General features: G+C 41.6%; 1 protein-coding gene across 2 annotated transcripts in view; it reads left to right on the top strand.

The window, feature by feature from the left end:
* HPSE2 (heparanase 2 (inactive)) overlaps window positions 1–20,683 on the top strand; it is a 404,410-nt gene that overhangs the window by 274,601 nt on the left and 109,126 nt on the right. For both annotated transcript variants that reach the window (XM_049645558.1, XM_049645559.1), the window contains one exon: window positions 2–116. In XM_049645558.1, the coding sequence (XP_049501515.1) occupies window positions 2–116 (115 nt within the window). The remainder of the gene's footprint in view (window position 1; window positions 117–20,683) is intronic.

Below are 20,683 nucleotides of genomic sequence, written 5' to 3'. Positions count from 1 at the left end.
GATGGTTGAACACTTTAGGAATGCTGGCCAATCAGGGTATTGACGTTGTGATACGACACTCATTTTTTGACCATGGATACAATCACCTTGTGGACCAGAATTTCAACCCATTACCAGTAAGTGTGAGATAAAGATTCCTAACTCCTTTTCCATGTGATTCAGTTGTTTTGACTATACCTTGTTCCACAATGGGAGAATTTTCCTCCTCCCTCTGTTACCTGTTAATTTCATAAATTGGACAAAAGCATTCATGTCGTTGTTCTCTTGACCCATTTCACAGACTTTTGGCTTCACTACACACATCTATATATACACACCTATGTAATATGCCTGTATGTATATACATATATACATTTATATATGTATATGAATTTTTATATATTTATATATTTGTTTACTACCATTATTTAAACAAACCTTGTGCAGTTGAGATTCCACATCTACTTGTAGCCTGTTTGAACTCTGCTTGAGAGTGAATTTTTCCAGATTGTTTTCTTTTAATGCTAATAGGAGACATTAGTTAACGTCAGATGCAACATGTTGAAAGCAGATGGGAGCGCGTTGGCCATGATCAGATGCAGTATGAACCCATCTCTTGGGAGTGGCTTAAGTGCACTTACAGTTAGGTGTTGATCCCTATGTGATAACGAGGGGATTTGCCCAGAACACCAGCTTCTCTGGGAAAAGGAAGGCTAAAGAAGAATGGCAGGAGCAGAGAACTTAGTTTGGTTCATTCCTGTATTGAGCAATCACAGAGATCCCACTTAGTCCAGAAAGCTGCACTCATCAGAAATATTACATGGAATATCCTTTTCACAGACATCGTGGTCATGGAGAAAGGTCAGACTCCTCTCATTAGCTCACAGACTATGAGAGCTGGGGTTCCCCTTTGAGGAGATCCGGTCACATCTCCGGTAACAGAGGAACTGAGGGGCACTGGGTGGCTCAATCAGTTAAGCAGCCGACTTCGGCTCAGGTCATTATCTCAAGGTTCTTGAGTTCAAGCCCTATGTCAGGCTCAGTGCTGACAGCTCAGAGCCTGGAGCCTGCTTCGGATTCTGCGTCTCCCTCTCTCTTTGCCTCTCCCCGCTTTGTGCTCACGCTCTCTCTCAAGCTCTCTCAAAAATAAATAAATGAAAAACAAACGAAAAAAACAAAAACAGAGGAGCTGATAGTCCAGGTAGGAGGAGGGGAAGGGAGATGTAGAGCCAGCTCTAGAACCCATCCCTGCACCCTATCCAGTGCTCTTCCAACAGAATTAGTGCTGCCCTTGGGTTCACACTAAGCAAACCCAAGTGGAATCAGTGAGTGTCTGCCGTTTACTTCCTTCTGCCTATTTCTACCCTGTATTCCTCTCACTCTCACCCCTGCCCTGAGCCAGGAGGCCTCCAAACCCAGAACAGAGACCAGTGTGGCACCCAAAAGTACCATTTTCATGTCTCCAAAGAGTCCCTCTAGATTAGAGTACTCGGTAATGATTATATCACTGATTGTACATAACTCCAGTCAAATCACAAGTATTAAAACTGATTAGCACAGTCGCTTTTGTTGGCAGGCCGGGATACCTCTCTGAAAGTGTGTGTGTTTGGGGGCAGGGTGGGGGGGCAAGCTAATGTACAGTGCAGAGGGAATTTTCAGTTTGTTTATTTGAGCTCATAAACTTGTAGAGATAAAACAAAATAATAACTAGAAAAGTCTCTATGAGGTGTCAGCATTAAACAAATATAATGTCATACAAAAATAAATATTTATTGACCCATCAGGCACTGGGGAGGAGATTAATAATAAATAAATGAATAAACAAATAATAGAGTACTAGAACAAGAAGACAGTATGGGCTCTTTTGGAATGCGTGTATAGGAAGGCTTCTCTGAGAAGGTGACATTTAAGGCAAGAGCCCAATGACAAGGAACCAGCCATGCGGATTTTGTAGAGGAACTTTCAGGTAGGGGAAGGGGCTAGCACAAAGGCTCCAAGGCAGGAATGGACTGGGCATGTTTGAGGAAACACAAGGACACCAGAGTGATGGGGGCCTGACAGAGAAGGGGGAGACTGGTTGGACATGAGGCCACATAGATCACATAGGGCTTTGTCAGTTAACAGGAGTTTGACTTTATTGTATGTAGTATGAAAAGCCACTGGAGGGTTTTATGCAGGGAAGCAATACAACCTAGCTTATATTTTTAAAAGATCTAGTACAATTAATGCATCAGCTGTTATTTGTAGTTGTAATAATAATGTACAGACCACTTTCATATATGGTACCTCAACAATGCTCCATATACGCTGTCCTCCCTCTTCTCTGTCCTCCCTTCTTGCCTTTATCCCCTCCCTTCCTCATTCAGATTTCATTCACTCCTCCTGATCATGTACTACATGCTGATAATTATTCCTGGCAGAGGGCCTCTTTGATGAGCCAAACAGACAAGGTTCCTGAACCCTTGGAGCTTATAAGCTAATGAAGCATAGTGAAAAATGGAAAATAAATAAACATATAAACAAGGTAATTGCACTTGGTCGTAATTGCTCTGAAGAGAGGCTGGTGAGAGAAGTAGAACTATTTATATTTATTTTGCTGAAGAGAAACTAAGGCTCTGTGAAGATATTAAGTGGCTTGTCCAAGGTCAGACAAGTACAAGGAGCTGGAGCTCTCAGAGTTTTGTAGTTAGTTCTACATCTGATTGTCTTCTCTCTTCCTTGAGGTACTCTTTGGTGTCTGTCCTGTGGTCTGCGGCCAATACTTGCTTCATTTGGGTCTGGAGATGGAAATGGGCATCTTAAGGAACTGGAGAGAAGAAAACCTTAAGCTAAAAAAAGATGGGTCTTCGGGTGACTAGACAGGCTTGATTTCCAGAGTTGGACAAACCTGGATTCCATATCAGTTCTCTGTGCACCTTTGCTGGCTGTGTGTAGGTTAAAGGTGCAAGTCCTCATGGCTTTGGTTCTCCCCAAATGAGTGTTGTTGCAGGGGACTTCCTTTACAAGCCCAGCACAAGAGACCTCACTTGATAGGTGGTGGCAGCAGAGCTCACATGAGTTCATGGCAAGCTAAAGTAAGTCCCACTGATTCAGCACAACCGCTCAAGTGAGCTGGGCAGCTGTATTCCTAGAAACACCACATTCTGATAAAGTGTAAAAGCACTTAAGGTAGCAGGCTTCAGGCTTTCTTTTTATCTTTCTTTGTGCCAATAAATTCTGCACCTTATAAGTTGAGAACTTGATAGCTGGGAGAACTTGACCCTGGAAAAAATTTCCTAGGCTAGACCAGGGCACCAGTCAAACAGAACTTGCCAGCAGGCTCTGGAATGGGTAATGGAGACAGACCTGGGAGTCATACTGGTTGCCACTTCAGAGAGTTGTGCAGTTGATGACCGAACATTGCCAGTAAAAACTTGTGGATTTTATGTTGTGATTAAATCTTCAAGAGAGTTTGTTGAAAGCTTAGGGGATTCATGAGTTGTGTTTTGATTGTCTTCCAGAAAAACCAGTATTCTCCATTCCAGTTTCTTCAAACCCAGCTCAGTGCATTTAAGGAAAAGACCTTATTAGCAAATACTGTTTTGTTTTTGTTTCTGTTTTGTTGCTGCTCTTAGATAAACTTAGAAAAAAGTGAGGATCTTGGCCTAATGGCTGCTTAGCCCATATCCCATTTTACGCCTCCACCTGCCCAGTCAACTTTGATCCCAGCTTGTAGGATTCTAGCAGCTCTGACAAGGCCATTCCAATAGTGCTGCTCCAGTCTAAGGTAAGAGAGAAGATGAGGGTGGCCCTTTAAAAAAGAAACTTGTCTTCACAAAAGATCATTTCCAGCTACATCCCATGTTCTTTATGGTTGTTCCTCTAGAAAAGTGCCAACACTCCTACTGTTGGAGATTTTCCCTCTCCTGGGAAGAGGAGAACATTTAGTTCAGCAGTGCTTCATCACCAACTCCCACCCCTTTCCCCTGACCTGCCTGCCATTGGGAAAGAGGGAATGTGTGAGTCTCCACAGCCAGTCAGCCAGTCAGGGGCTCCCTTGGGAGTAAGTGATGTTTGTGCAGAAGAGATCTGCACATTTGGTGGACATAGTCCAGACCCCACCAGCCGTGGGCATTTCTCCTACAAGAGGGTTTTGGAATTTAGCTTGTGCTTTTTTTAAGAGCTTGATTTACAGAGCTTCCAGGGAAGGGAATGGTGAATTACTAGTCAACATCTTTTTAACTCCCACGCCAGCCGAGCAAATATAATTCAATTCAAAAAACATTGACACTTCAAATGTGTCTGGCTCTGTGCTAGGTATTCTGGGGATACAGAGATAAATAAGATATGGTTCCCTCATCTGCAGAGCTAACAGTCTGGCGTGTGTTTGTGTTTGGGGGATTACAGTTTAGTCTTCTAGAATAAAACAGAAAGCTAGTTCCCACTGGACTGTGTTTTCTCTACTGGGTGTAGTGCTGGTGATAATTATATTTGCTGTCACCTTCTTTTTGCTGATTGTCACTGCTGAATAATAATATTCAGTTCAACCCAATGCACATTTACTGAGCACTTACTGTATACATCGTTCTGTATACTAGGATATAGTCAGTGGTCATAGACTGGAATATTACTCACTAGTTTATGGTGGGATTGAGCCTATGGCTCTGGTTCCCACAGCAACATGCTCCAAGCCAAGCCTTCAGGTGTCATTTGGTTACTGGAAGGAGATTCTGAATCTTAATGGTGCCTGCCTAACTCTGCTGGTTAGCCTGTCACAGGGATGAGGTCCTAAGTGCTCCATCCTTGTTTTCCTTGAACATGTAAGACAGTGCCCCTGATGCACTGCACAGCTACGACACAGATGCAGGATTAGCTTCAGTCTGTCTCTTTCCTGAGAATGTCCAGTTACAAACCCATGTTCCATTGATGCTGGATTAATGCACAATTTCTTCTTGTAAGAACAACACCACTTACATAGGAGGCCCCATGGGGAGCAGCAGGAGCCTGGGACTATGACAGGATTCATAGGTACTGTTCTTAACTCTGCCATTAATTAGCTGTGTATCTTTGGTACCAGTTTTTTCATCACTTAAATTGCAATAAAAAATGTCTTTTCTATCTAGCTCCAAAAGATACTGTTATGTTCCTTGAGAAAATTAGATAGGACAATAGGATTCTGATTATAGGATTCTGATTTCATATATATTTATACACATAGAAAATTACTGGAATCTCTTCATATATCTAAAAGTGGTTTTGTTTGGGTAGTGGGATTATAGACAGTTTTAATTTTCTTCTTTGTGGATTTCTTTTATATGTAAAATTGCTATAGTCAGCATTATTGCTTTTTTAATCTGAAAAAAAATAAAGGCTTTAAAAATTTTTTTTTTAATTTTTATTTTAGAAATAGAAAGCACATGAAGGGGAGAGAGGGGCACAGAGAGAGAGAGAGAGAATCTTTTTTTAAATGTTTATTTCTTTTTGTGGGAGAGAGAGAATGCAAACAGGGGAGGGGCAGAAAGGGGGACAGAGGATCCGAAGCAGGCTCCACGCTAATAGCAGCAAGCCTGATGTAGGCTCAGACTCACGAACCACGAAATCATGACCTGAGCTAAAGTCAAACATTCAACCAATTGAGCCACCCAGGTGCCCCGAGAGAGAGAGAATCTTAAGCAGGCTCCACACTCAGTGTGGAGCCCAATGTGGGGCTCGATCCCATGACCCTGGGATCATGACCTGAACTGAAATTAAGAGTCAGATGCTCAACTGACTGAGCTACCCAGACATCCCTAAGGCGTTTTTTTTTATTTTTAGTATTTAAAAAAATTTGTTTAATGTTTATTTATTTTTGAGAAAGAGAGAGAGACAGAGTGCAAGCAGGGGAGGGGCAGAGAGAGAGAGAGAGAGAGGGAGACGCAGAATCCGAAGCAGGCTCCAGGCTCTGAGCTGTCAGCACAGAGCCTGACGCAGGGCTCAGACTCACCAACCATGAGATCATGACCTGAGCCAAAGTCGGCACTTAACTGACTGCACCACCCAGGCACCCCAAGGCTATTTTTTAAAAAAAAAAATCGTGTTTTGAAAGAATTAAGTCTTTAATTAAGCAAATATTATCCCAGCCTAATTCATTTATTATTCATGATTCATTTATTCATAAACACTCATTACACTTATGCTGTATGCTAGATGCAGTGATGGGCCCTGGGGACACTGTCCTGGCCATCAAGGAGCTTAGAGTGTGGATGGAGGACAGAGGAGTCAGCAGGAACTGTGGCAGATGTACTTTAGCAGGACAGAAGAGGAACAGAAGCCAGCCTGGGTGGAGGGCAGGAATGGGACATCAAGGAAGGCTTTCTGGAGGAGACAATGCCTGAGCTGGATCTTGAAAGAGAAGGACATGTTAGCCATAGGAAGAAGAGCTTGGGGTCTGGGGAGGATCTTCCAAACAGAGGCAATAGCATGTGCAAAGGGACAGGGCATCAATTTCCCAGAGTCGTGGCAGATGGATTATGAAAAATTTCTTAGGAAAGCTTTTCCCATTGCTGTCCAGTGGCCACACAGGGTGTGTGAAAATTAAAGAATTTCAAAGCTACAGCCCTGGAGGTGGTGGGGTGGGGGAGGTACAAACCCTAGCCAAACCAGCCTGTGACCTGTTTCTTGGTATAGCTGCCTTTCTTTTTCTTTTCTTTCCCGTGGGAGCCATCAGGAAGATGAAAGAAGCAGAATGTACCTGTTTAGGGGTAGCTGTGATGTGAAACCCAATCCTCTCATTAGAGGCCCTGACAAAGACTTCTCCATGAGCAGCCTTTCTTTGTGGGGCCCTGCAGCCGCTGAGAGAAGGGCTTCCACCGCTGCGCCATCAATCACTGAGATCCAGGCTGGCTCATGTCAGTGGCCATAGCTCCCGGGCTGCATGCCCAGCAGGTGTGACTTGCTTCTTTCCTCCTCTGTGCCTCTAAACCCTGGCCTCTCAGCTCAGAGCTTGTGGCTGCCCCATCAGACCGGGCTGGCAGCTCTTCTGCCTCAACCGCTTTAAATGGAAGCCCCTCTGATTTTGAACTACCAGTCCTCATCCTTTGCTTAGTTCTCAACCTGAGCGGTGCACATGGGATGTGAGCAACACACCTGAGCACTTACACCAGCTCAGCCTGATGCAGGCTGCCTCGGGCTGGAGAAAGAGCTCTGCGTGTGAAGTCAGAAGGCACGGGCGCGGTGTGCAGCACCGTGTTTCCGGCTCTAGAAAGGGGGCCTAACTATGCTGGGGTGGGGAGTGGGGAGTATTTGAAAGCAGTACTTAAAACTATTGGCTTTGGAATCAGGCTGACCTGAGTTTCAAACCCAGCCTCACCATTTACTAGCTTAGTAACCCTCAAAAAAACATCAATCTCCCCTTGTAAAATGGGGGCAACAGAAGTGTCTGTCTCATAGCATTGCTGGAGAGGATGGGACAAGCCAATGCCTGTGTGTCTTTGACCACATAGTAAGTACTCAATAAGTGTCAGCTGCTGTTATTGTTTATAAAGTCACTTTGTGAGTGTAAAATTCTGTAAGTCATAGTGATAATTATCATTAATGACGTGACTTAGCTGTAGTGAGATAGTATTCATTTGACTATTTGTACAGATAATCTGGAAATCAACTAAAGTAATGGTAACTATCATATGAAAAGTAGATATTTTTGCAAAAATTAAATTACAGGAAAACTAGAGAAACAAAAAAGGAAGCGTGATTCTTGCCCTTGAGAGGGATTGACTGCAAATGGTTAAAGGCAAACTAAAAATTACAATTTATTTTCCTCCCGAGAAGACGCTGCCAGCCTTTCCCAGTGAAGGCAATGAAGGCAGTAACCACACTGCAATACCAACTCTAACACCTTCATTTGGTATTTATAAATGGCCCAATAAGCCCTGGCAACCATGATATGTCACATCAAAGTGCTAATGACAGCACATTACGTGAATCACCGAGAAGCAACAATTGAAAATCTCTCACTGCCATCAACCATTTATATTGCTCCCAGATTGCAGTTCTGAGGGATTTCAGCTACGGGAAGGCGTGCGGCAACCTAAATAAATTAGGGAGAAGAAGCAATTATAGCCGCACGGCATTTGAGCTCAGGAGCGGGTGCCATCCTCAGAGCGGCCTTCACATGATGGAGGAGCAAGGCAAGCTCTGGAAATGAGAGAAGCCGCACCTCACCTAACCTCATCAGTTCACCTAAAACACTGAGAAGGACGTTGTTTAAAAATAATCTGACAAGAAAGAGAGGAATGGAGGGAGGGGGGAAGAGAAAAGGGAGAAAAAATAGAATGCTCTTTGGTGGGTTGGAAAGATTGTTTGCGACCGCCACAGTTTGACAAACTTAAGGTTATTTCTTAAGCATTCTATTGAAAACCTACGGGCACAATGAGGTCTGGTTATGACATTTAGGAACCAACAGGACTCTGATAGAAGTGACCTGAAAGCCAAAGAGAATACATTACGTTCTTTCTAAACTCAATTGTGTTTTTGTTGTTGTGTAAATAAAAGCAGGAGTCTTTTAAAATAGAGATAGAATAAATACACAGGAATTTTGTTTTTAATACCTATTTAAATATACACTGTAAATTTTTAAAAATCTGTCATTAGCTACCTCACTTTCAACTATTATCAATCTCTGATTTGGTTTTAAGCATTGAAAGGACTAAATAGAACACATCATTTTGACTCACTTTAAACTTAACTTGAGCAGGCCTGTCTTCTCCTCCAGAATTCACTGTTCTCGTCTTGACGTCAAAATCCTTATAGCCTCTCTTCATTAGAACGGTGAATCTCAAGCCTACGCACATTACAGTCGCCTAGGGGGCTTTTAAAAAATACCTGTGCTTAGGCACCACCACCAGGGATTCTGATTCACTTGGTCTGTAGAGGATACCAGGTGTTGGTATTTTTTAAAGCTCCCCAAGTGATTCTAACATGCAGCCAGATTTGAGAACCACTGGGTTAGAAGTTTCTATTTACCCTGATTAAATAGCAATTATCTTCCCCTTTTCTCTTTTGTACTTAACTTTTGCTTCACCTATCAAGATATTAACAAAATTTTAATACTGTCTATCACAAATTCATTTGATAAATATTCATTGACTATTATTTGCCAGACACTGTTCTAGTTTCTGAGGACATAGAGATGAAGGAGAAAGGCGAGACCCTGCCCTTGTTGGAGATTACAGTCTAGTAGTGGAGACTAAAACAAGTAAAATAGCAAATAATTAATTACAAAGTTCAGAATGGTGTGTAGGAAGCAAGCAGGCTGCTCAATTGAAGAATAATGGGGAGAGAGGATATAGAAAACCGGAGCAGGCAGCCGGCCATTGGGGGAGCAGGTAAAGAGCGCAGCATTCTCTCAGAGGTAGTAGAATCTGCAAAGGCTGCTGGCGGGGAGAGGCTCAGCGGCATGTCAGAGGTCATGAAGTGCCTCTAAGGCCACCCTGAATCCTGGTCCACCCGTAGCCAGGCGCAGAGACAGCCAGTGAACTGCCTGGTTCAGTTTATCTCGGGCTCCCCCTATACCTGGTTCCTACTCTACACTTGGCAAACCATTTTGCTTCCAGTCTCTGTGAGAATCATGGTGGTGCCCCTACATCTGGGATCCTCAATTGAGCCTCATGCCTACTGTATTTCTCTGCCACCGACCTGGCCATCTCCACATACAGCCCAAGTCACCTCTCAACAGGCTTTGAAATGAGAATGGTGGAATAATGATACTTGCAGAAGCTGGCAGTGAACATTTAGGATTTCATCAGACTATTCTATTTTGGTGTCTGTTTAAAAACTTCAGTGATAATTTTTTATGTCCTCATGCTTAGGGTGTTGTAACATACACTAAAGCAAAGCACTGTTTCAGTTGCTCTGGGACATAAAGAATAAAGACATGTTCTTTCTCTCCATGTTTGCAATCTGTTTGGAGAGATAACACATAGAACCTTGGAGAGGTAGCTGATAGGTGATGTATGTGAAGGTCTGTCTTGTTCACTCAGTATCTCCAGAGCCAGATCTCTGGATAGGAGACATTAGTACCGGCTGGAGGGAAAAGACTAGAAGGGATAATTGGGGAAGGCCTGTGCAACATGTCAGGAGTGGACATTTGTAATATTAGTTACCCAAAGAATACTTGCTCCTAAGAAAGCTCCTTGCCCTGTGGTGCTAGAAAGGAAGGAGTGTCTTAGGACAGAAGGAAAAGCAGGAGTCCTAGATCTGATATCAGGTTCTGCCACCAACTCATTCATCCTGGGGCACTGGGTGCTCTGGATCCATCTCAAAAGTGGTTGTTGAATGTGACCATCTGAGGTCCCCCTTTAGCTCTGATGTTTTCTGATTCGTCTTCGAGATTTCCATACCTGTATCTTCATACAGACCTCCCAGGTGAACTTATATTATTAAAACCTTTAAAATAAAAAAGCACTATTTCACTTTTAAATCATTCAGGAAGGGATCCCTCTTTTCTTAAGACTCTTGTAGCCCTGTTATAGCAGTTATCATTTTCTTTTGTTATTAGAGTTGTTTGGTTACATTGAATTTCCTCTGTGTCAGCTTCTTGAAAACAGAAGCCACCTCTCCTACTCTCCTGTATTTATATCCCCCATAATTCCCACTCATAGGCAGTCCTTACTGAACTCTCAAGATGCTTAGTGACTGGGATTCCAGGGGCTGCAGTGCAGTGCTCAGTGATGGAAATATGGGAGGCAGGCTTTTACTGTCAGGTGTTGTGTGCACACTGGGAGACAGTAGATCTTGGTGCTTAAGAGATGGGGCTCTGGAGTCAGACAGATCTGGATGTGAATGCCAACTCTTCTGTCTACTTTCTGCATCATGTTTTGCAGATTCTTCATCTTCCATCATCTGTATGATGGGGATACTAATGGTCTGTGCCTCATGGGCTTAACAATAGTGCCTGACACTTAGTAAGTACATAATAATGTGATCATTATTACCTATTCTAAACATATATGAAACTTATTCCTTGCAACTGGATGAAATTCTTACATCTTCGGAAAGATGGGAACATGTGGGAAACAGCCATCCCCAAAAGTAGGTTTACAAATTATAAATTACTATTTACAAATTGTAAGTAACATGAAAAATTTTAGTTACAATTATGTTAGTTGGCACATGTAGATTGTTTTAGAATCTTCAAAACCCTTTAAAACATCATTTCATATTCCATAAACCTGTATAATAATAGTTTTCTTCTTTGGCTTCTTTGACTTTATTATTTAAGGCCCACTATAAGTTTCCACAGCTTATTTCCATCTATTAATTCATGTGGCCTTCCCAACTCCCTGATAAGGCAGGTAGGATATACCCATCCTGCTTGGCAGAGAAGAAAAATGAGGCCCAGAGAGGTCCAGCAGCTTACCCAAGGGAACACAGCAAGGTAGAGCCAGTGGTTCTGAGTTCTGTGACTCTTCACTACTATTTCATTTTATCCCTGTGGTTCTGCCACAGCTTTGTTAAGTCAAGAATTCAGGTTAATTCTATCTGCTAGCAGGCAAGGCAGATAGAAATGGCAATGAGGAAGCAGAAAGGCTGGCTTCAAGGTAAAATAAAATGATCCGGGAGATAAAACCTGGGATTTAACAGTGGCTGACTCTTGTAGATTTCCATTTTTACTGAATAATGAAATAAAAAAAAGAAAGGAACAAAATTTCAATTTCATGCAGCAGCAAGTTGGTTTCACTGCCTATATTGAATGTATTAAAAGAGCAATATAGTGCACCTTGTGGCTCAGTCGGTTGAGCGTCCGACTTCGGTTCAGGTCATGATCTCATGGTTTGCGAGTTTGAGCCCTGTGTCGGGCTCTGTGCTGATAGCTCAGAGCCTGGAGCCTGCTTTGGATTCTGTGTGTGTCTCTCTCTGCCCCTCCCCTGTTCATGCTCTGTCTCTCTCTCTTTCTCAAAAATAAATAAACATTAAAAAAAGAAAGAGTAATATAGAGGGTCTACCTCTCTTAAGGCAGTTACCGCTTTGCCCCATTATTATATGTGTATGTGTCTACCTCCTTGATAGTGGGACCACTTTAGAACCTTTAAAACCCTAGAACCATGAGTAGTGCAGGAGCTGGACCATCCTCTAATGTTTAGCCATTTGATGATGGATAGCAGATCCAGATCCAGGAGTCAAGTAAATTGTTTGGGAGAGCCACGTTGGGACATTTGTGTTCTTATTTTTTTTAATGTTTATTTATTTACTTAGAGCACGAGCAAGGGAGGGGCAGAGAGAGGGAAAGAGAGAATCTGAAGCAGGCTCTGTACCATCAGCACAAAGCCTGACATGGGGCTCGATCCTGTGAACTACGAGATCATGAGCTGAGCCAAAATCAAGAGTCAGATGCTTAACCAACCGAGTCACCCAGGCACCCTGCATTTGTGTTCTTGAGGAAGATTCCAAGATGGCTCTGAAGGACAAAAGATCATTAATGCCCCTTCGTTAATCTTACCTCCTGGGAATTACTGCAAACGTATTGGAGGCTTTGCCATGAATATGAATTGATCCAGACCCTTGCCTTCTGGCCAAATGGAATAGGAAAGAAGGTGTTGGTGGTATCCATGACAGCATACAAAGTGCCATCAGTCCCTGCAGTGGGATTCAGGTATGGTTACAATGTCTGGAACAGCTGGGGCTGTAGGGGTAACAACTGGACTCAGTTGGTGATTATCTGCCATAAATTTCCAGGTCCTATTCCTCTGTACACACAGGGCTATAGTATTGAGAGATATTACATCTCTAATTATCCATGCTACCTTTTAGATCTTCATCAAGTTTGGGATTTCCCTTTCACCTCCTGGGACCACTCAAAATGGAATTAGTAGGTGGGTTGGGGAATGATTTACATGTCCTACTACATGTGAATATTCCCACTAAATGTCCCACTACTTCTCCACATGTGACTCTCCTCAATCAGGACAATCCCCTGTGGACATTATGAGCATTCACGGCACAAGCATGCAAAACATCAATGCCAATATATATTCAGTAGGGAATGTATGTTGGAAGCCACAACAGGACATTGAATTGGTCCCATGAGCCTTACCCACAAGGTCACTTTAGATTTATTTTCCCTACTGGGAACCTTGCCCAAATCTTATTAGTTGAATTCGAGAGCCCTCCTCCCCAACAAAATGAATAGGATAGTGACTTGGGAACTTGTATCTAACAGAGTCATGAGAGTTTGAGTTCCTTCCTCCCTGAAGTTTCTCACATACTTGAATGTATACACATGCCTCTCAGTCCCCATGGAGACAGGGAAACCTCAGTCCCACCTCTAGTCATTTTTCTTCTTAAAACAGCTAGAGTTGGGATAGAAGGGAAGGGAAGGATTGGAGCACTAAGGGAGAGAATAGCTTCCCACCAGTAAGCAAATCTTTGCATTTACATTAATTTAGGGTTTTTTTTTAAACAACAGCTTTTTGAGATAAAATTCACTTACCATAAAATTCTCTTTAAAAGTGTACAGTTCAGTGGTTTTTAGTGTATTCATGGAGTAGTGCAACCATCACTACTGTCTGTTTTCAAATATTACCTGAAATGGAAACCCCATACCTATTAGCAGTCACCCCTCATTCTTTACCTCCAGCCCCTGGCAACCACGACTCTACTTTCTATCTCTGTGGATTTGCCTGTTCTAGATATTTCATGTAAATGGAATCACACAATATACGGTTTTTTTGTGACTGGCTTCTTTCACTTAGCCTGATGTTTTTAAAGTTCATCCATATTATAATATGTATCAATACCTTATTCCCTTCAGTTGCTGAATAATATTTCACTGTGTGGATACACCACAATTTATTGTCTATTTATCAGTTGATAGACACTAGAGCTGTTTCTACTTTTGGCCGTTGTGAAAAATACCGCTATTAAACCTTAGTGCACGTGTTTTTATGTGGCATGTTTTCATTTCTCTTGGGCATATACCTTGGAGTGGAATTGCTGAGTCATGCATTAACTTTTTGAGGAATTGCCAAACTGTTTTCCAAAGTGACTTCACCATTTTTTATTCCCACCAGCAGTGTATGATGGTTCTAGTTTCTCCATATCCTCACCAACACTTATTATTGTCTGTCTTTTGATTAGACAACACTGACTTTGAAGAATCCTAGTGGATGTGAAGTGGTATATTATGGTTTTGATTTGCATTTCTTTAATGACTACTGATGTTGAGCATCTTTTCATGTGCTTAGTGGCCATTTATGACTTTTCTTTGGAGAAATGTCTATGCAAAAGAGGGGACTATTTGTCTGTGGTCACTTTGACCCATTTAGTTGGTGTGTGAGTAGCTATATTAGCTCCTCTTTGTCAGAAGACATAAACTTGGCAATGTAGCACACTCACTGAGAGCATGCAGCAGTAATTGGGGCTGGTGGCCAACTGCGTCTCCCAATAATCCACTTCTTGGCTTTACATGTTCTTGGCTGAACTCAAATTTACACTTGAGGGTGCTACTTTATCAGCCACTCTGATTAATCTGATTGATAGAGACTGGGACCAAATTTGTTCCATTTGTCTCATATAGTATGACGATTGATATTGTATATCAAGTTGGCTAGGCCGTGGTATCCAAATATTTATCCAAACATTATTCTAGATATTTCAGTAGAGGTGCTTTTTAGATGAGATAACATTTAAATCAGTAGACTTTGAGTGAAGTGTATTATCTTCCATAATGTGGGTGGGCCTCATCCAATCAGTTGAAGGCTTTAATAGAAACACAAGTGAACTCCTCTGAGCAAGATATAATTCTTCAGACTCTAATTTCAACATAGCTCTTCCCTGGGTCTTCAGCCTTCTGGCCTACCCTATAGATTTTGGACTTGCCATATTCCACAATCAGGTGAGCCAATTACCTAAAATCAAGCTTTTGATAGAAAGACAGACACACATATACATTCTATTGGTTATTGGTTCTGTTTCTCTAGAAAACCCTAATATATATGGCATTTAATTAAAGTTGATACCAGCAAGACCTTTATAAAATAATGACCAGGGGCACCTGGGTGGCTCAGTCAGTTAAGTGTTGAACTTCAGCTCAGGTCATGATCTCGCAGTTCATGAGTTTGAGGCCTACATTGAGCTCTGTGCTGACAGTTCAGAGCCTGGAGCCTGCTTCAGATTCTGTGTCTCCCTCTCTCTCTGCCCCACCCAACCCCCACTGGTAGTCTCTCTCATTAAAAAAATTTTTTTTTAATAAATAAAATAATGAGCATATTGTATTGTAATTCACCTGTTCATCTCTTTCTTCTCCTCTCCCATGATGGGAGTTGAAAGAGACTGTGAAATGTTGGGTGCACAGACTTTATTTTAGTAATCTCTGTCTTCCTTAAATGTAGTTGGCACTCAGTAAAGGTTTGTTGAATGAAAGAGGGAATGCATGTGTGAGTGCATGATTAGAATTCTATCGCCCATAGTTGCCTTCCCCAACATCTCCATCCAGCAAAAAAGTACAGCTTTCTTTGAAGGTCCATCTCACTGATCAACTCTGGAAGCTTTTCTTTAATTCTTCTAAGTGAATGTTTTCTCTCCTGCTCCTAAATCTCATTTTATCCGTATCCCTTTATGCATTTAGTAGGCCTGCTGTTATCTACAAATGCTTATAGTCTTTTACAAACTTGTCGTATTTCCCTTCCTAAAATATAAGTTCCTTGAGAGTATACTGATCCTTCTACCTCCAATAGCATCCAATACACCATCAGTACCTAATAAACACTCAAAAATTGTCTGCTGAATTGGGTTGTCTCAAACCAGAGTAGGGAATCACTGGTGCAAATGTGCTAATTACCCACAGCTGGTCTTAAAGGTGTTTCTGATTATTACTTAGCAGTTCAGCTTCCCTTTAGGAAACATGGCCTTTTTGCTAATGATCACTTTAACTACCACACATCTCAGTAATGACTGGTTGCCTTTAAAATGAGCCAATAACTAGACGTTTATAGACAGCATGTATGTTAAAGACCTGTGCATAGAATACACAAAAGGTTCAGAGACCCAGTAGCATGGGTGTTGAATTGTTCCAGAAATCCTAGTTCATACACTTCATTATCATTTTCATCTTCTGAGTTACCATGAAGTGAGAGCCTACTGTATGAGAGCAACGAGGTCGTTTCATAACATGTTTCTTAGTCCTTAAAACAACTGGAAATACTATCTTTAAATTACTGTTGATGAAATAGGGGTCCATAGAGTTTTGGTTATTTACCTGGAGATCACTCACAGCCCATCTAATTTTCATATTGTGTTCATCTCTAAGCCCTTTGTAATCTATCTCAGGAACGTGTCTCAAAGCTAAGCCATCCACTGTTGTTAGTCTCTGTCATCATTTGGCACCTCTTTAGCTCTTGTCTGGATCATCATGGTGGCCTCATCATGTTTCTCCTGCTTGTACCTTCTCCTACTTCCAGTATGTCTTCCACAGTGTTAGTCAGAGTCATGGTCATGTCATCCACCTTCTTCAAAAACCTTTGTTGAATCCTTATTGCCTACATAGTGCCCTGAATTCCTAAGCATGGCATTCAAGGCTCCCCATAATTTGGACTTGCCCTACTTTTATAGTCCTGTTTCCACCCACTTACTCCCAGATTACATGTCTGCTGCTAGAATCACCTATTCATTGTTGCCTTCAGCATACCCCGTACTCTGCTCCAAAGCCCATTTCCATTGCCGCCTTTTCTGATGTCCCCAATAGGAATGTCCCACTCCAGTTCTCTTGCAGCACTTTGATTATGTCACACTTGGTTCTCACTATACAATGCTATCTATCATAGTTATAAATATATAAGTCAGTCTCTTCTTTTAGACAGTGACCCAAACTGAAGGCAAAGAATATTACCAATTTTTGTGCCTGGCACATAATAGATACATAAGGAAAGATTATTAAATTGGCTGAATTACATTGAAAAGAGCTTGAATTTGGGGTGAATAAGTGATTAGAAGCCATGCCCCACTCTGAAGCACAGTTACAGCTGCTGCCTAAAGAGACACTGATTATAAATTCTTTAATCATTCTCTACACTGTAAGACACCAACCATTCAGGCAGCTGTGTATTAACTACAATATGAACAGAATGGCATCTCAGATATATTCTGGGCTCTTTCAACTCTGAGAAGCACCTGGAAGTGGTGGTTCCATACCAACTCAAGTAAGACTTGAGAGGGGATTCAAAGAGTGAAAGAGAGGTAGCTTGCCAAATGAAATGTCTTAGAAACACCAATTTAATGACTTACATATAAATTAATCATAAACATGTGGATTAAATTTCCCCAGAAAAGGCATGTTTTGGCTCTCCATGGACCAGAAATGATTGAAAAATGATTGGAGATATTTCCTGAGCCCAAAGACGAAGAAGGAGCAGGTCTATACTTCTTTAACTGCAAATATTAGCGCAATAGATAAATTATCCAGGGGGTCTGGGGAAGTTGGAAATATGGACAGGAAATAAGAAAATGAGATTCAGCTTGAAAGTATGCTCCAGGTACATCTGGGGCAAAATAATCAGAAACAGAGAGATTTTGTTTGAGTGAGAACCTAATAAAGTTATGGAGACTAGATATTCTAGGTGATTTCTAGTTGGCATGGCTCATGTGATACAAAGCAGGTCATTCTTATTCCTGAGGATGCAATAGTCCTGGACTGTGAAATATGAGATGGTACTCATTTCCCAGAGAATGTAGACAAAGCCTTTGCTTTTGATATCAAGATTTACTGGTGAAAAAGGTTTGGCTAAAATTAGACTATAACTTTTGCAGATAACTCAAGGAAATAAGTGACCACAGATAAGACTGTGGTCTTTGAGCATAGAGTCCAGAGGCAAGATGGAGTCTGAGATCCAAAGCAAAAGAAATTGAAGCTCAAGTTCCTTTCCTAGAAAAAGACATAATCTTTATGTGAAGTCATAAATGCATTTTGGACCATTCATCTACAGGAGACCTTCCTAGAAGCATTTATTCTTCCTTGCCATTTTATTTTATTTACTCTTTTATTAATGTTTATTTATTTTTGAGAGAGAGACCACACATTCAAGGGAGGGGTAGCTGGGGGAGAATCCAAAGCGGGCTCTAGACTGACAGCAGAGAGTCCATGATGCAGGGCTCAAACTGAGGAACTGTGAGATCATGACCTGGGCTGAAGTCAGACGCTTAGCTGAGTGAGCCACCAAGGTGCCCCTCTCCCTTGCCATTTTAAAACACTTCTTGGAGCGCCTGCGTGGCTCAGTCAGTTAAGCGTCCGACTTCAGCTCAGGTCAGGATCTCTTGGCTTGTCAGTTTAAGCCCCGCATGGGGCTCTGTGCTGACAGCTCAGAGCCTGGAGCCTGCTTAGGATTCTGTATCTCCCTCTCTCTCTCTCTGCCCCTCCCCCACTTGCACTCTGTCTTTCTCTCTCTCAAAAATAAATAAACATCAAAAAAAATTTTTTTTAAAAACCCACTTCTTGAAGAGATCAGACATTCGAACAGACAAAACTAAAGCACAGTCATTATAGGCAAGTTCTGACCGTGGCAGTTGGGCCATGCAGTGTTTTACAAGTACATTGAAGTAAATACCAAATGCTCTAATGTCAAGGAAATGCAAAGAGGTTTCCTTTGAGTCTAGAAAAGAGTTGAGGAAAGTAACCTATTGCTTTCTAGGAGGCAGGATGTCTTATAGAAGTCTGTAGGTGTCCAATGAAATGTGAAACAAATAATAATGATTAATGATGATAACAATCTTTTACATTTGTATAATGCTTTGCTATTTACATCATGCTCCATGTAAATTGTCCTATAATCTTCTCAGTAGCTATCAGGTAATATTACTATCTCATGTTTACAGATGAAGAAATGAAGAACAGAAATGACAAATAATTTGCTAGCCAGTGGCAATGTCAGGAAGTCAAGTCTGGTTCTTCTGATTCAGTATTCTTCTGTATCTAAATAACTTAGTAGCTTACTGGTCCAACTTTATAGGAAAGAAGATTACTATAGCTTGTCGAAAGTCTGTTTGCATCATTCAAATTCCTTTGTGATTGGATTGATGAGATGGTGTAAGCACTTTATTACTTCATTTAATGCTCACAACAATACTGAGGTGACTTTATTATTACCCTTTTTAATTTTTTTAAAGTTTATTTATTTTGAGAGAGAGAGAGCACACATGCATGAAAGAGTGGAGGAGGAGGGGCAAAGAGAGAGGGAGAGAGAGAATCCCAAGCAGCCTCCGCACCATCAGCGTGGAGCCCAGTGCGGGGTAGGGGGGCTCAAACTCATGAACCATGAGATCATGACCTGAGCCGAAACCAAGAGTCAGACACTTAACCGAATGAGCCACCCAGGCGCCCCTCATTGCCCTTTTCTAAAGATAGAAACAGGTACAGAGGGATTAAGTGACTTGCATCCTGGTTAGCAAGTGGAGGGCTGGAATTTGCATCCAGGCATTCTAGCTCTAGGACTCACTCTCTAACATTGTACTAATTTTAGGAACTACTTTGTCGTAAGTATCATGTTCCCTGGTAAAGGAAAATTTATATCAGAATGAAGTTGACATCTAGTTCTGGGAGTATCTAATCCTGGGGTACAGATTTTAACTAACTGCAAAGAGAGTTTCAAAAGTGAAAAAATAGGGAGCGATATTTAAACAGTATAGTATGTAAATGATGTGACCCCTGGAAGTATAACCAGAGATTCCCATTAGCAGCATGGTTGCTTCTTTCTTCTTAATGGGGAATGGATAGAATGGAAAGTTATCTTTTTTGATTAGAAGAAAGAGGAAAGTCTTTGGGTTTTGGTGTTAGGCATGCAGACAGCCCTGCCTTCTCTCTTATTTTTCTACTCTTGCTTTATAGAGAAGTAGTGATCAGGGGACTTGGACCCTACAGCTGACCTTCTAATTCAGCTCATCTCTTTGTTTAAATGGAGACAAGTCAGGGAAAATTGTGAACATATGGGTAGTTGAGTCACAGCTGCCACAAGTCTTTTTCCTGACAGGCTAAATTCTGCAGTAATTCCATAAAGGGTTTGAGTCAAAGATGAGGATTCAAGAGGAATGGAAAGAACCATTACAATCAAAACTGAGGATAAAGGAGAAGTCATGTGAAGCAGTGATGTGCACCAGCATGGAATGAGTGTGGTGTGAAGGGAACATAGACAACTTGTGAATGCTTCTAGGGAGAGCAATCTGAACAGTGAGGGGACCGTGAATCAGATGGTATGACCATGGGGGAAACTCCTGGGGAAAGTAGGAGAAAGAAGGGCAGACTTGCAGGTGATGTGTGGTTGTCTTGTGACATCTGAAAGGCTGTCACACTCAAGAGAGTTTAGATTTCTTTTATCAAGCATTGATTTCTCGTAAGGCACAGAGATGTACCACTGTCTAGAAACCAAAAGGAAAAAAATTGCCTACTCCTGCTAAAAGTGATGAGTCAGGATTTGAAGCCCAAGCCTGACCCTGGGTCACTTTGTCTTAACCACTGTGCTATTTTAACAAGAGGGCTTGAATTTATACTCTACAACTCAGATAATTTAAAAAAAAAAAAAAAAAAAAAACTTTCTTTCACTAATTGATCACTCCTGGCCCCTAACTGTACTTGGGAGTAACAAAACAACAGAAATCAACTTGCCAGTTAAAGGTAGCTCAGTCTTTTCTTCCTGGTAATTTCACAGACTTTTCAGAGTTTTAATCTCTTTCTCCTTCTTTTCTTCCTCTAAGATGCCATCTGGGT

The sequence above is a fragment of the Panthera uncia genome, chromosome D2, assembly GCF_023721935.1.
Source record: "Panthera uncia isolate 11264 chromosome D2, Puncia_PCG_1.0, whole genome shotgun sequence".
NCBI classification, from domain to species: Eukaryota; Metazoa; Chordata; class Mammalia; order Carnivora; family Felidae; genus Panthera; species Panthera uncia.
The sequence above is the reverse complement of the archived record's forward strand: the minus strand, read 5'-3'. Positions and strand labels throughout refer to the sequence as shown.